This window comes from Gossypium raimondii, chromosome 5 (assembly GCF_025698545.1).
Source record: "Gossypium raimondii isolate GPD5lz chromosome 5, ASM2569854v1, whole genome shotgun sequence".
NCBI lineage: Eukaryota > Viridiplantae > Streptophyta > Magnoliopsida > Malvales > Malvaceae > Gossypium > Gossypium raimondii.
This window is the reverse complement of record NC_068569.1, coordinates 53,549,213-53,566,845: the sequence shown is the minus strand read 5'-3', so window position 1 is coordinate 53,566,845 and position 17,633 is coordinate 53,549,213. Positions and strand designations below refer to the sequence as shown.

General features: G+C 29.3%; 3 protein-coding genes across 3 annotated transcripts; 1 reads left to right on the top strand and 2 right to left on the bottom strand.

Moving 5' to 3' along the window:
- Positions 1-1,892: 1,892 nt before the first annotated feature.
- On the bottom strand, positions 1,893-3,851 carry LOC105768328 (probable 2-oxoglutarate-dependent dioxygenase AOP1). The gene is made up of 3 exons (XM_012588209.2): positions 3,484-3,851; positions 2,343-2,658; positions 1,893-2,264 (listed from the first exon to the last, which is right to left on the bottom strand). The coding sequence occupies exons 1-3, from the start codon at positions 3,849-3,851 to the stop codon at positions 1,998-2,000; spliced, it is 951 nt and encodes a 316-aa protein (XP_012443663.1). The 3' UTR covers positions 1,893-1,997.
- A 5,725-nt stretch (positions 3,852-9,576) lies between these two features.
- On the bottom strand, positions 9,577-13,644 carry LOC105768329 (probable 2-oxoglutarate-dependent dioxygenase AOP1). The gene is made up of 4 exons (XM_052630502.1): positions 13,541-13,644; positions 12,491-12,650; positions 9,922-10,083; positions 9,577-9,843 (listed from the first exon to the last, which is right to left on the bottom strand). Exons 1-4 carry the CDS (start codon positions 13,642-13,644, stop codon positions 9,577-9,579), a joined length of 693 nt encoding a protein of 230 aa, XP_052486462.1.
- A 2,453-nt stretch (positions 13,645-16,097) lies between these two features.
- On the top strand, positions 16,098-17,555 carry LOC128041293 (uncharacterized). Its single transcript, XM_052631004.1, has 2 exons — positions 16,098-16,474; positions 16,557-17,555. The coding sequence occupies exons 1-2, from the start codon at positions 16,249-16,251 to the stop codon at positions 17,345-17,347; spliced, it is 1,017 nt and encodes a 338-aa protein (XP_052486964.1). The 5' UTR covers positions 16,098-16,248; the 3' UTR covers positions 17,348-17,555.
- Positions 17,556-17,633: the final 78 nt, after the last annotated feature.

Genomic DNA, 17,633 nt, shown 5'->3' with positions numbered 1-17,633 from the left:
ATTCATTTACTATAATTTTATTCATAAATTATTAAATGTACAAAACTTTCTTATAAAAATATATAAAATGATTTCAAAAGTTTAGGTAAATAAATAAAAATTACATAATAAAATAAAAATTACATAATTTTAAATTTAAACAAATTAATAGAAATTATAGATTTAAATTTTATTAAGTTTGACATAAACTAATATTATTTAAACTCTACTTTTATATATTTACTAATTGTAGCATAAATAAAATTAAAATTACACATATATACATAAATTAAAATATTTTAAGGTTTTAATAATATAAAACAGTCTAATTTTCTTTATGTATATATATATATATATATCCAAATATTTTAATTTTAAAAACATTTTAATCCATCATTTTCAGTTGGCTTAAACAACAAAATGATACCTAAACTTTTTTTTGGTCAGAATTGATACTTAAACTATTCAACTGTTATCCATTTTACCCCAATTGTTAGTCCCGTTAGAAAAAAAATCCAGCCAATCACAACTTGCCACATAGACCTCCATTTAATTTACCCAAATTGTTAGTATAATAGTGTTGATTTTACCAGATATTTTAATATTTTCTTATATTTTCTTGCATTTTCTCATCAACCAAACACCCAAAAATAAAATCGATTGCTTTCTTGTACAAAGCTTCCACCATTTATCATCTTCAAGCTTCAACTACTTCTACCAAAGAAAGAAGAAGACTAGAAACTTGAAGATGGTAGAAGCAGTAGAAGTTTGAAGATGATAAATGGTGGAAGTTTTGTACAAGGAAGCAATCGGTTTTATTTTTGGGTGTTTGGTTGATGAGAAAATGTAAGAAAATCTGGTAAAAATTGTTTGATGAGAATAAAATATAAAAAAAATCTGGTAAAATCAACACTATTAAACTGATAATTTGGGTAAATTAAATAGAGGTCTACGTGGCAAGTTGTGATTGGTTGGGTTTTTTTCTTTAACGGGACTAATAGTTGGGGTAAAATGGGTAATGGTTGAATAGTTTAGGTACCGATTCTGACGAAAAAAATGTTTAAGTACCAATTGAAGAAAATTAATATAGTTTAGGTACCATTTTGTTGTTTAAACCTTTTCAATTAGATATAGAAGATAGGATAGGATATAGATTCATGATCATGTTATTTTTGGTGTATTAATCAAATTATTATAATATTTTATTTGTTAAGAATTTATATTTATATTTATATATATGGGCATGTTCATTTGTATCTACATTAGATGTTGTTTGATAAATTGAAAAATCAAGTATTGATTTTAAATTATGAAATTTGTTTGATATACCTATTAAAATTAAGTACGGATATAATTTTACTGTTTGATATATGTGATTCTTAAAATTTTAAATGCAAATTATTTAAAGGATAATGCTAAAAGAAATAAACTAAATAAAAATTTGAAAATATTATATATTAAGTGATAAGTAGCTCCTATCTATTTATCATTTTCATTGAAAAATATATATCATTTGTTTTTATATTGGGTTATTAAACATGCTTAAAATTCAAATGATTGATAATATTAATTTTAATTGATTTAATTTTTCAATGGATTATCAAATAGGACCTCAATTTTCATATTGATTCGTATTTTATGTAATTTGTGACAGTAATTTAATTTAGAAATTTTTCTATATAAATTTTAATATCTTAATATAGTTTTGCATGTCATGTATGTTTTATTTTGCTGTCATCTCATATTTTAATTAAATTTCTTTATTTATGTGTTACTCCTTAATATTTAATAATAATAATAATAATAATAACATTCCATTGCAGTTCAATACATAGCATGAAATTTTATTGCATAACAATTATTTTATTATTATTACATACTCGTTTGACATATATTCAAAAATCGTATTTACTCAATATCTTACTCTTCATATTGTAGAAAAACAATTATTTTTAGCCATATACATAGAAAGACCCCAAACAATTGGCTATAATGTAATAATTATGGATGGCCAAATCTTAGACACTACAATAAGCTTTAAGACGAGATATATAACCCCCAGATTTAACAGCTGCTTGAGTGATTTCGGAGTAATAAAATTTCAAATATTCTTCATGGTCATGAGGTTTGAAAAGAATGGGATTGTTGTCATCGACAAGCTCATTTGGAACCTTTATTACGTAGCCTCCTCTTGGCCTTGTAAATAGTCCCAAGCTATACCTGTCTTCGTTACCCTTCATCATGACACGATGAGTAGGCGAAGGCAATCGACCATTTAACCATACCTGCAACAATGTAAAAATTTTATGTTTTAAGTCAAGCTATTTACACACTCTGTGATGTGAAAAATAAGTGGAACTTACGCTAAGGGACTCTCCAATCAAGACTATGAAAGAGTTGGGTGAAGGCTTCATATTGATCCATTCACCATCTTTGCTTTGAATCTGTAGTCCATTAACCTCGTTTTGATACAAAAGGGTCATCATATTAGAGTCACAGTGCGCATCATGGGTTGAATCCTTGGTTTTTGGCTTTTCATATTTCATGACCCTCAGATGATAGTTTGTGGAGTCAATGAGCTCATCCATGTATTTCTCAAGTCCAAAACTCTCCAAAATCATCTTCAAAATTATCTTCTCTAACTCTGATGCTAGTTGAGTGAAAGATGCCAGAGTTTTACTGCCAAATACAAAGCAAATAATTAATAAAATTGCTCCCTTATTGGGAGAAGTGTTTGTAGTGTTGTCCCTAGGAAACTAATCTAAACCACAAATAATAGAGTTATTGTTCTCTGAGTGTCTATACTTTATTTTAATTTCAGATTTTTGTCTCTCTATTTTGAGGAAAGCCAAAGTGGTTCACGGAGTTTAGGTGAGAGCGCCTAGTCCACCAAATGTTTTTATCATTTTGGCTTGGTGGGTTCTAACGCATGCCCGTAAAGGGTCTTAATGGGTAAGAACACTACCACTTGAAACCCAAGGACTAAAACCAAGTATACACATCATGGGAACAATACCTCTACTGTTTAAGGTTTGGGTCGACGTCTCAAAGAACAACGCTTCAAAGATTTTTTCCAATAAAGAGGTCGATTCCCCCTCAACAAAAACCAAAGAAGTCTAATAGTTTAATTAAAGGAATTTTTGCAAGTGAAGTACTTAAAGGCTAAAAGTTGTATTATGAGTCAAATTGTCTTTTGATCTTTTACTTAAAAAAATAAACAAGTTAGTCATTGCATTAGATCAAAGAGCAAATTGGTCTTTTTTAATGAAAATTTCTTTCATTTCTACTATTAAAAATTGGTGTAGCTAATGGAATAATCAAACAGTCCACGTGTATCTCATGCTGACGTAAGGTACCAATTTTTAACAATAATAATGGATAAAAATTTTAACAAAAAAAAAAGTTTGCTCTTTGATCTAATAGTCAAATATATTTTATAGTAGAGGAAACAAAATATAATATAACTAATTAATGCAAGGACTTCCACAATACTTGTTACTGTACCTGAAACTTATGTTTCCTTGAGGCCATAAAGTGTTGGTGACGCATCGTTCAATGTTTTCAGCAACACAAGCATCATCCATCGACAAGCTTTGAAACAATCCAGATCGAGGATTCAAATAGCCACGAAAGGGCTTGTCGGAAACACACAGTTTTTTTGTTTCTAAAGGCAAGTCAAAGGCCTCTTGCAAAGCCCCAAACACTACCTTTCGAAGCTCCAGGATTGGATCAAACAATGCCTCGAAACAACCGTACTCCTCCAGTGCTTCTCGAACTTGGGATTTCACTGAATCCCATTCGGGGCTGCCCGGTTTCAGGTTTTGGTTTGAGAAATCTATAACTGGAACCATAGCCGGTGTTGTTGAGCTCATCTCTCTGTTAATATCAAACAATAATGCTTGAATGGTACCTTTTATATACAATCTATGAGATTTATAATTGCATTAAAGTCCGTCCTTGTAAATCAAAGGTAAAAAATAATGTGTATATTTTTTTGTGAAAAAAAAAACAAATTGCTATGATACAAATAATCTATATATTGAATAGTGATATTAACATTCAAAATTGGATTGTTTTTTTTTTCTTGTTTCTTGTTATTTGTCCGCTAGTAGAAGCCGGCCATATATGGTCACAAATCACATTCATTGATAAGTGCTAAAAGCAACCCGTTTTAATTTCATTATTAATGCGATTTTAAGTGATTTTTCTATGTTAATGATGGATTTTATCCTTTTAATTCTTTAAATTCATATTTCTATATGTAGAAGAACATTTAGGAGCAAAACGAGCGAAAATCGAAATATCGGAGTAAGGTACAGGAGCCACACTAGCTGACTCCTTCCACACGGCCTGGCCATATGGTCGTGTGAGCCACATGGGCCGCCATACGATCATGTGGAAGGCCGTGTCAATTTTGCGAATTAGCACTTTGAATTGTGGGAAAATGTGATTTTTAGGTTTTTCGGGCATTCTAATATGTATATATGACAAAAATAAGAAGAGATGAGAGAGTCGTCATAAAATACTCAAGAAAACAACTCGAAAAACACCATTGAAGTCGATTCTGAAGCAGATTTCCATCAAGATTGAAGATTCTCAGTTGATTTCTCAATAGATTATCACGAGTTTCTTTATTTCTTATATTGTTTCTTGAATGTTTTTATTTGCAAGTATGAACTAATTTTCTAAATACCAAGGGGAGATAAACCCTATGACGAATTCTATCCTTTTATTTTTATTTTACGCAATAAATACTTAGTTTCTTGTTCTCAGTTATGTGTGCTTAATTTCTTGGTTTAATATTTCTAGGTTATTGATCTATGCTTGATGTACTTAAATTAGAGGAGGAATAGATCATATTTAAGAGTAAATCTTGTGTAATTGAGTGGAGTTGCATGTAATCCTAGAAATAAGACGACATAAATCTTCCGGATTAGAGTCAAATCTAATAGGGGAATCCATAGATCGAGTTAATGCGATAATAGGGGTTTTAATTAGAAAGATTTTAATTAGAAAGAAATTTTAATTAATCAACCTAGAGTCTGCTTTCTCTTACTCTTAAAAGAGATATTAGTATAATTTGGGGATTTCTATAGATCAAGTTACTAAGTAAAAAATTGCATAATTTAGATTGATAATGGCATATGAAATCTAGGTGAATTCTTATTTGGTATTGTTTCTCTTCTTGGTTGTTAATAATTTATTTTCTGATTTGTTATTTGTTGCGTTAAGTAGTAAATTAATTTAGTTAATTTTAGTTTTAATCAATCACTCGATTTATTCGATTAAATAATAAAAAGACAGTGATTACTAGTACTTTTAGTTTTCGTGGAAACGATATCTTTGTTCATCGTACCTATACTATTAATTAATAGGTGCACTTGACTTAGTCAAATTTTTAGTTAGGTTACGATGCATCAATCATCTGGTGTAATATGAATTCTTTATCCTCTTATTTTTCGCTTCATACAACCACTTCAACATTTAAAAATATAAATAATGTCACAATAAATTATTCAGTGATTGTAATATTTAAATATGATAATAATTTATATTCACTAATTAATAATTAAATAATATATATTATATTATATTATATTATATTATATTATATTATAAAATAAGATTTTTAAGGTTTTAATGTTTTCATATTATAAAAATTTGTCATGTGACAAGAAAAAAAAGCAAGAATTTATGGAGGGGAAGACTGCAACATATACATAAACTTCTTCCCTTTTTTTAATATTGCTAGCTCAAATAATCAAACCGAAATTACCAAAAGGAGAGTAAATTGGCTTTTAAAAATTTTGTGGATGCTAGAGAGAAATGAAAGAAAAATGAACACAAGAATTTAGAGTGGTTCGGCCCAATTTCCTACTCCACTGCCTTAACTTTCCACTACTAAGGATTTTTCCAAATTTACTAATTTGATAACCTTCGAGGACAATGTTTAACATTGCAAACTCCCTTAAGGTTTATACTCAAATATTAAGACACAAGTCTTCTCAAAGATATACAAAGAAACAAACAAAGAAATAATTCTTATAAGATCAAAGTGTTTGCAAGTTAAGCTCAATTATAATGAAAAACACTTGAACAAATAGAATGGAAATAAAGCTCACAAGTGTATGAAAGAAAAGTATGAAACTATTTGGCACAAAGGTTGTTTGATTGATCTTTTTGCTTGAATATGCTTTCTTGGTTGTTGTAGGATCTTTGGAAGCTGGTATTTATACCTCCTAATTGATTTTTAACCGTTGCAGTTGTTGGAGATATGAATAGTCATTGGGATGTGAAAATCAGTGCATTTAATTCGCTTGCAATAGCGAGTATAGATACCAGATAAAAAGGTATCAATAATTTTTGCACTAAATGCAAAATTCAGTGACCGTTGGAGCTTAAATATCAATACCAGACAAATTTTATCGATGCGATATGAAAGGTATCGATACCGGATTGATACTTAGCTAAATTTGTGAAAAACAGAATGTCAATTTGTTACTGCTTTTCAAAAGCGTATTGCTATTTTTAAAACTCTCAATACTGGCCTAGAACTATTTTAACTTGTTTTTAAAATAATTTGACTAGTTAAAATAGTTCTTACTTGATTAAAATTATTTTAACTTGATTTTTAGGTTGATTTAAAAAAGTTTCTAAGAGTTTTAAAGTAGGAATTGAAAATTTTATATCTTAGACTTCATTTGAGAAATCATTTTGTTAATTTTTGTTCAACTTTAACTTTTATTCAAGAACCCTTTAATTTGTTCTATCAAAACATACTATCAAATAAAGCTTAGTTTAACATAAATACTTTTTAAGGGTATTTTGCATGTTATACTTTTATAATAGTTTTTTCAATTTGTTTATATTCAATAATTTAACTTACAATTTTACATATCACTGTAAATTTTAAAACAATTAAAAAAACCCTTGCAAGTTGATCACTATTTTTACAAATTAAATACCTATTAAATTTGATATAGATGTTTAAAATATAACAATTTTACAATATATCATAACTGGTCACAATATTTAAATTAATTAACAATATGCATTCACTAATTAATAGTTATATCATATATATACTAGTTTGCATAAATTTATTATGTGTTATATTTAAAATATTTAACTAATTTATATTTTATTTTAAATATAATATATTAACACAGAAAAATTAATAATTTTAAAATTAAAAATTGGTAATAAAAAATTTATAAAAAGTAGTAATTAATTTTAATAATTAAAATTAAGTGATTTATATAGTAATTAAAAATAAAAATTATGATTCGATTCTTTTTAATTGTAAGGTAGAACTTCATGCTCAATCACCTACATTTTATTATTGTCCTCCTATCTTTTAGATATGAAAATAATTTTAGTTAAATTATAGAAAATAATAATGGTAGTCATAATTGACATGCAAATGCATTATTGTTCTAAAATGATTTTAAAATTAGATTTCATCTAAATCACAAAAATTAAAAGTGGTTTGAAATTTAGATTATCTATAATATATCTTTACGGTAAAATATTTTTTAATTTTTTATTTTTTAACAATTTTATTATAGATTCTGATTATATTTGTGTTTTTTTACACAAAGCTTAGAACTACTCATATCCCTTCCTCAACCCATAAAAAGGCGAATAATGCACCCCGCATCCTCTTTTATTGACAATAATACTCATGTCAATCGAATCAAAACTCAATCGACTATTATTGTATATTTGTAATCATTGATACAATTATGAAAAGGTGAAAAGAGTTTATATTTTAAACATAGATTGATAAGGTATTTTAAATTTTGTTTGTTTTTAAGATTCTTAATTAAAATTAAGTATAAATTAATATTTAAAACATGTGAAAATTAAAATACTATTTAAAAAATTCAAAATCTTTTGATATATATATATATTAACAATGTTTTTTATTTTTTTATTAGCGTCAAATATAGAACAAGGTATAAAAAAGTCAAAACTTTTAAATCAGTATTTAAAATTTTTTATCAACTTTTAACACTTTGAAATGTGCTTTTGTTTTAAAAGAAATATTTAAATTTTTTTTATAAAAATTAATGATAAATGTCAGAAGTAACATATTTTAGCCTCATTCTTGATACGTTTTTGGTTGATTGTTCGATTTAAATGATGAAATTTATGCTCCTAATCTTTTAAACATATGTTTCTATATTTAGGATAGCCTTTGCGAGCAAAAGGAGCGACAAACGAGCAAAAATCGGAGTAAGTTTCAAGAGCCATACGGGCTGGACACAGCCATATGAGCCACACGAGCTGCCACGTGGCCATATTCCAGACCGTGTGAAAATCGCGAATCGCACTCCAAACCGCGGGAAAATGTGTTTTTTAGGTTTTTCAGGCATTTTAAGACCTATATATGACAAAGATAAGAAGAGGGGAGCATGTCGTCATAGAATATTGAAGAAAACGACTTGAAAAAAGCTATTTCTAAAGCAGATTTCCATCAAGATTGAAGATCTCATTTTGATTTCTTTGAAGTTTATTATGAGTTTCTTTGTTTCTTATGGTTATATTGTTTTTAAGATGTTTTTATTTGCTATTATGAACTAATTTTCTGAATACCTATGGGAGATGAACCCTATGATGAATTCTGTCTTTTGATTTATGTTTTATGCAATAAATACTTGAATCTTGTTCTCAATTATGTGTATTTAATTCTTGGTTTAATATTTCCAGACTATTAATCCATTTTTGATGTGCTTAAATCAGAGGAGGAAAAGTCTCTATTTAAGAGTAGATCTAGCATAATTGAGTGGAGTTGCATACAATCCTAGAAATAAAACGATATAAATCTACTAGATTAGAGTCAAATCTAATAGGGGACCCATAGATCGAGTTAATGTGATAATAGGGGTTTTAATTAGAAAGAAATTTCAATTAATCAACCTAGAGCCAATTTCTCTCCTAGAGTCAGTTTCTCTTGCTCTGGAAAGAGATATTAGCATAATTTAAGAATTTCTATAGATCAAGATACTAAGTGAAGAAGTTGTTTAATTCTTTCTTGGGTATTGTTTCGCTTCTTGGGTGTTAATCATTTGTTTTCCTGATTTGTTCTTTGTCGTATTCTTTAGTTAATTAATTTAGTTAATTTTAGTTTTAATCAATCTCTCTAATTTGTCAGTTAAATAGTAGAAAGACAATAATTACTAGTATTTTTAGTCCTCGTGGGAACGATATCTTTGCTCACCGTAGTTATACTATTAATTGATAGATGCAGTTGTCGTAGTCAAATTTTTAGTTAGTTTGCGACTGCATCAATTAAAGTATAAAAAAATTTTAATCTAGTACAAAAAAAAAAATATTTTTTTGATAATGCTGCAAAAAGAATTTGCAATCCAATACATAACATGAAATTCAACTACAGTAATTAATTATTTTTGTCTTGACTTATATGGAGAGGTGATTAAACCTCTTATTAGACACTCATTTGACACATGTTCAAACCATATTAACCCAATATCTTACCCTTAATATTGCAGAAAAAAAATTTTATTTTTAGCCATATATATAGAAAGACCCCAAACAATTGGCTATAATATAATAATTATGGATGGCCAAATCTTAGACACTACAATAAGCATTAAGACGAGATATATAACCCCAAGGTTTAACAGCTGCTTGAGCGATTTCGAAGTAATAAAATTTCAAAAATTCTTCATGGTCATGAGGTTTGAAAAGAATGGGATTGTTGTCATCGACAAGCTCATTTGGAACCTTTATTACGTAGCCTCCTCTTGGCCTTGTAAATAGTCCCAAGCTATACCTATCTTCGTTACCCTTCATCATGACACGATGAGAAGGCGAAGGCAATCGACCATTTAACCATACCTGCAACAATATAAAAATTTTATGTTTTAAGTCAAGCTATTTACACACTAAGTGATGTAAAAAATAAGTGGAACTTACGCTAAGGGACTCTCCAATCAAGACTATGAAAGAGTTGGGTGAAGGCTTCATATTGATCCATTCACCATCTTTGCTTTGAATCTGTAGTCCATTAACCTCGTTTTGATACAAAAGGGTCATCGTATTAGTGTCACAGTGCGCAGCTAACGCATGGGTTGAATCCTTGGTGTTGACACCATTTTTTTGATGAAAACGGGGTCGACTTGGGTTTTGAAAATGAAAACGAAAAAACGGGAGTCGCCACCAATCTTTTTTGATCAGGTGTGATCGGGTCACCTCGTAAAAGTGGTTGTTTTTAATAAACGGTTTGATTTTATTAAAACAACAATTTTGGCCCACGAAATTTAGAAAAACGGGTTCGGGAGTCGGTTACGTACGAGGAAGGATTAGTACCCTCGTAACGCCCAAAATTGGTACCTAGTTGATTAGTTAATATCTTAGTGTCGAAGATTGAGAACTTTAAAGAAATTTAAAATACGATCCTTAAAAAAACTCGAATGACATGGATTAAAATTCAAGAGGATATTTGGCTATTTGGTTAAACGAGAAATCGAAACCCAGCACATTAGGGCACGTTCCTCGAATTTTCAAATGCAAAACATTGCCTTATTTTGAAATTTTTGAAAAGATATTTGGCTATTTGGTTGAACGAGAAAAATCGAAACCCAGCACATTAGGGTACGTTTTCTCGAATTTCCAAACGCAAAACATTACCTTATTTTGAAATTTTTAAAAGGATACTTAGCTATTTGGTTGAACGAAAAAATCGAAACCCAGCACATTAGGGCACGTTTTCTCGAATTTCTAAACACAAAATATTGCCTCATTTAGAAAAATTTTCCTTTTTTGAAGTATGGTGTTAATATACATAAATGGAATAATAAATATGATAATGTGAACAAAACTAATACAAATAAAAAACGAATAATAATAAAAAACAAATCAATCATGTATATACCATAGCAAATAAATAAATAAATAAACTAAAACATAAAAATGGACATATAAATAAATACATAAATGAACATAAAAAAAAACAATAAAGGAAAATAGATGAAAATTATAAAATATGAACTTGTGTATGTACATTTAAGGAAATATATATATGTATGTATATACATAAAATTTTAAAATATGAATATATATATATATATATGTATGTTTTAAGGATATTAAATATAAAAGGTTATGTAAATATGTATATGCACGTATATGTATACAAAATGTATATAAAAATTATAAAATATAAAATATATATATAAGGATGTATATATATATAAATAAATAAATTATAAAATATGTATGTATAATATAAAAATGCACGCATGCATCTATATATATAGCAAAATTGGAAATTGCAAATATGTATATATATAAATGAGGAAATAAAAAATAATAATAATAATAATAACCATAATAGATTTATTAATAAAATAACCAAAGTAACGAAAAAGGACCGAATTGAAATTTTAAAACAAAATTTGGGGTCAAATCTGAAATAAATAAAAGAGGAAGGGCCATATCAAACGCGCTGAAAAACTAGGAGGGGCAGAAAAAATAATCCCACTCTTGCAAAACGCAGAGTTCTAGTAGGGACTAAATTGAAAACACAATAAATTTCTGGATAAAATTTAAAGAAATTAAAAGAACCTAATTTGAAAAAAAAACATTAAAAAGCGGAAGGGCTAAACGTGCAATTAGCCCTTCCGTCAAAACACGTGGATCTCCTGGGGTAGGCGGGTCGGGTCTCGGGTTAGGAGCCCAAAACGAAGTCGTTTTGGGCCTTTCCTGACCCCATCAAAACGGCGCCGTTTTGTTTGGCTATTTAAGCCAATTATCTTTCAAAATTTTCATTTTTTCCTTTCTTCCCAAAAAAACACCAGAAACTCTCTCCCCTCCTCCGACCAGAGCCCAGAAACTGGCGAACAGGGACGCCACGTCGCCGTCGTGCCGGCCAGCGTGCAAAAAAAGGTAAAAATTTTATTTTTTTATTTAAAAACTCTTGTACTAATATATATTGTTGTTAGGAGAGAAAATAAAATAAAATAAAATAAAGACTAAATGCGTATAGAAAAGGAAAAAAAATGAAAAGTCACCTTGAATGTTTTGTTTTAAGTCTGTTTCTTTTTGTTCTTTTTATTTCTAAGTAATGCTTGTAAAAAAAACAAGGAAGAGACTCCTTTTTTACAAAACCTCCAGATCGGTTCTCTTCCCCTCTCTGTTTTACAATTTCGGCTTTTATAGCCAAAGGAAAAGAAAGAAAACCCAATAAAATCCTTGCTTGCTACTGTGTTGTTGATTTTTGTTGCGTATTTGCAGGAGACTGGCGCTGGAAAAGGGCAGGTGAGCGGCGATGGGACGTGCGGCGGCCAGTAAGTGGACGACCCTAGGTGCGGGTTTCCTGCTTCTTTTTTTGTCTGATTAATGTTTTGAGCTATTTGGGCTGTGGGTTAGTTTGGGCTGTTAATTTGGTTATGTTTAGGGTCTGTTTTGGGTTGGGGTGTTTATGGGTTATGTTGTATTGGGTTTTAGGTCTATTGGAAATGGGCTGGGCAAAATTGGTCTGTACACTTGGTTTTGGCTTTTCATATTTCATGACCCTCAGTTGATAGTTTGTGGAGTCAATGAGCTCATCCATGTATTTCTCAAGTCCAAAACTCTCCAAAATCATCTTCAAAATTTTCTTCTGTAACTCGGATGCTAGTTGAGTGAAAGACGCCACAGTTTTGCTGCCAAGTACAAAGCATATAATAAATAAAATTGCTCCTTTACTGGGAGAAATCTTTGTAATATTGTCTTTTGGGATGTTTATTTAGAACATGAATAATAGAGTTATTGTTCTTGATGTGTCTATACTTGATTTTAGCAAGTGAAATACCTTAAAGGCTAATAGTTTTGTTAAAGGGATTTTTGCAAGTGAAATACCTTAAAGGCTAAAAGTTGTATTAGAAATCAAATTGCATTTTGATGTTAGATCAAAAAAGTAAGTTGATCTTTTTTGTTAAAAATTTCTTTCGATTCTATAGGATAAGAAAATGGTTTCAAAAGTAAACTTCTAAATCCAATTGTTTTACTAGGACATTACGGTGACCCACTAATCAATACTTTTGGTTTTTTCTCGATTACCTCCGGTTTGATCTAATTATTGATTTATTCAATTATTTCATTCAATCCATCAATATCAAACATTTATACATTATCATGATATGAATGAACCTATGAAATTTCATTTTTGATGCCCCTAAAGTTTTACATTTTATTCAATTTAGTCCCTAAAATCGAAATAACTATATCATTCAATTTGAAGCCTCAATGTAAAAACTGACTCCAATTACATCCATTAGAGACTCTCTACTATCTATTTATATCAAAATATCACATCAATTTCACATTTTATTCACTTTAATTATTATGTAAAAACTAATAATTAAACATTATAATTTAGTCCTTTTCATAATTTAAGCTTAAAATCTATCAATTTAACACCAGAATCTTCAAGAAATCAACAATGAAAATTTTTAAAAACTTTAACAGTTTTACAAATTGTAGGCTAGCTAAATCAAGCTCCCATGACCTCAAAAACATAAGAATTACAAGAAAATGACTTAAAATTTCTTACCAATCAAGGGCCGAATGATCAAGCATTTTGAAAGTTTTCTTCAAGTTACTTCTATGGTGGTGGAAGGATCTTTGTGGAAGAAGAAGAGAAATATTCTCTTTCATTCCACCAACTTTCAATTTATACAAAAAATTAAGGTTTTTAATTTAACCAATTAAATATAAGATTAGTTTTAATCATACTTAAGAAATCTAAGCACTATCGTCCACTTTAACTTATCTAAGATGGTTTATTTTCCACTTTAGATCTTTGGTTAATTGCAATTTAAATCCTTAAGTCTTTGGCCAATCAAAAATCTATAGCGATTGAACTTTTACAATATACTCCCTACACCTAAATTAACTGTTAATTCAAACAAATTATCGAACCAAACTATAATATACTTTTATATCCACTCCGTAAATATTCATATTTAACATTTACAGACTCGATTTACGGAAATGAAGTTCTAAAATCGTCTTTTCTGACACCATTAAAAATTAGATTGTTACACATACAAGAAATTCACAAACCTAATGACCCATTTGATCGAAAGAATAAAATCGATAAATTAAAAAAAAATGAATCGAAAGCCACTTTGAATCATAACTAGCAAAGCAAAATCACTTGGTGTTTTCAAAATATCAAAACCCTAATAGTTTAGAAAATATCATTTCTACCATTGCGAAGGGTTAAGCAAGAAAAATTTTACCAGATTTCTTTTTCCAATATTGGGCACTTTCTCGACTTAGGGTTTTATAAAATTTTAGAATTTATTTAGAAGTTTGAATACCCTTTTCATATTCGATGTGCTATATTAATTTTCGGTTTTTACTTTACTTTTTTTTCCTTGGAAATAAGTGAATTTCCATGTCAGATTTTATTGTTTTCCACATCAACAATGTTACATGTGGTACGCACACATTAGTTCTATTAGTCACGACAGCATAAGTTAACAGTTAATACGGGTCAACGTCGATTTCCATTAATAGAAGGGTAACATGATTTTTTAGATGAATAATAATACAATAGAGTACATTTTTTAAGAGCTCAATTAATTTTCTTAAATATTTCGACTTTCAATTGAAAACGAAAAAGGCACTTATTTTGGTATTAAAATAATAAAATTGAAAAATATATAAAATTTAAATGTTAGAGATAATATTAATATTAAAAAATAATCATAAATTCTGAATCTCGAACATATATAATAAAACTAACATAAAAATATATATATAAATACAGTATATATATTATGCAATAATAGCTTGAGCTTCAATCAAAGAAATGTTGCACACTTTTTGGGAACGAAGTAAAGGGACATATTTTATATATAGATTTATTCTCAAAATGCACTTTGCCATTGTAAGTCATTAAACGAAGTGGCAAAATAACATGCTATTTTTATATCGGTATATTTAATTTTTATTTTGGTATCTAATTATTTTTGTTCAATTTTGTATTTAAACTTGTCAAATATTATACAAATTATGTAAAATATGAATAGTATTAATTTTTAAGTGACAAGAATATTTAATGTGTGACCATTATGTGGCAGGTGACATGGAATTTAGTGGCGAAAATGATTACATTTTCATCGAGATTAAGATCACTTTAACTGTTAATGACGGAAATGATTCAAGAGGGATCACGTGCTTAAAGCATGACCCGGACTTCATAAATCCCTCAATTCCACAAAAATTTCGTCAGTATGGAAAGAAATCCTTATTAAAAAATTGCGGTTTGAGCTATGATTAACGAATGAATATTGAAGAATAAAGTAACAATTTTAAAAACCAAAATAAAAAATTTATTATGTTAAATTAAAAATTAAAAAATAAATAAATTGAACTAAAAGTAATTGAACATTTTAAATAAAAAAGAAAAAAATTCATATGATCTATTACATGTCGGTCATACATTAATAATTTTACTACCTTTTAAAAATTAACTTTATTAGTATATTGGAGTAATATGTATAACATTTGACAAATTTAGATACCAAATTTAAAAAAGTTTAACTATCAATTTTTTAAAAACAATATAAAGTTTGGCTATCTAATATTATATTAAGCCTTTTATATATATATATATATAAAGTCATGGTGAAGATAGAGGGAGCCAAGGGTCTGGCCTAAATAATGAAAATTTTCTCCTTGAATTCTTTGAGTATTTGTAAAGTTAAATTAATTTAATTCTTTAATTATATTTTGTTCTCTCTTAAAATTTAAAAATTAAAATTAAATTATGTCCTCTCTAAAACTAAAAAGTTTATAATTTAATCCAAAACTTGTAAACTTTTATGTTTATATAATAACGAAATTATATTTTTAACTCACCCAAAAAATTAAAATTCCAATTCAGTCCTTCCCGAAAAAATTCTGACTTCCCCCTCTATCAAGTACAGATATCAAACATCAATGTAAAAGAAAAGGGGGGGGGGTGGAAGTAAGATGATGAATTGAATTAGAGATTAAATTAGTAGAAGAATATAGTTGCTTCAACCCTTCAAAAATGGAAACAAATAGTATATTTTAATTCCAGAGATAAAAGGTACCTTCATGCTTGAAACTTACTGAAAATTTAGATGACATTTCAAGCATTAAAACAATTAAAGAAATGAAAAGAAGACATACAATACAAGCAAACCTAGCAGTTTTGAATTCTATAAATAGAGACGATAAAACCAAGTGTTCTTGCATCATTTGGATCATAATCTTTTTCTTATAATGGAGATTCTAAGAAGCAGCTCTATTTTTATCATTTTGCTCGTCTTTGTGCCAGCTCTGATTCAAACAAAAGCAGATTCTGTGTATTGCAGTAATCCAAGAAGCCGATGCTATGGAAAATACATAGAATGCCCCTATGAATGTCCAAGCACTAGCTATGGCAATTACAAAGCTAAAGTCTGTCATGTTAACTGTGATTCACCCGTCTGCAAATCTTATTGTAAACGTAAGTTTCACCTATTGCTGCTCCAAACTTATATGAATGTTCAATTAATTTCTCTTTTTTTGGTTTTGGTTCTTGATTTTAGATCGTAAACCAGACTGTAATGGTCCTGGATCAGCTTGTTACGATCCTCGTTTCATTGGTGGTGATGGCATTGTGTTTTATTTCCATGGAAAGAGCAATGAGCATTTCAGCTTGGTGTCCGATACCAATCTCCAAATCAACGGTCGCTTCATCGGTCATCGTCCCGCTGGTCGAACCAGGGACTTCACTTGGATTCAAGCGCTTGGGATCTTATTCAACTCTCATTCTTTCTCCCTTGAAGCCATCAAATCTGCAACATGGAACGATGAAGTGGACCATTTAAAGTTCAGTTACAACGGAGAGGATTTAATTGTCCCAGAAGGGGCTTTGTCCAGTTGGTATTCACCTGAAAAAGATGTGAAAGTCGAAAGAGTTGCAAATAAGAACAGTGTGATTGTAACATTGAAAGATAGTGCAGAGATTATGGTGAATGTGGTTCCTGTGACAAAAGAAGATGATAAAATCCATAACTACAAAGTACCATCTGATGATTGCTTTGCTCACTTGGAAGTTCAGTTTAGGTTCTTTGCCCTTTCACCTAAGGTGGATGGGGTGCTCGGCAGGACTTACCAGCCGGATTTCCAGAACCCGGCGAAACCCGGTGTGGCAATGCCTGTTGTTGGTGGTGAAGATAAGTATAGGACCACCCAACTTCTTTCTGCAAATTGCTTCACTTGTTTATACTCGCCGGAAAATAGTTCGAACCAGGAGATGACATCTGTGACTGAATATCTAACTCTTGATTGCACCCGTGGGGCTTCTGCTGGATATGGAATTGTTTGCAAGAAATAATGGAATAATGGGTTTTATTAGTTAAAAGATTAGAAGCTTTTATGGCTATGGCTTCTGTCAATAATGTTATGTATTCGAATACTATATATATACACATATATAATGTAACTTTTTATATTGTTTATGTCTGCATTGATGGTTGTATAATGGGACACAGTAATTGTAATAATAAACATAAACCTCTGATTCATCTACCGTCCACAAGGATTTACAAGTGAATCTTCGGCATCACAATCGGTGCCAGAATTTCCCCCGTTGATCATGGTTACACTGTTATCAAATGACT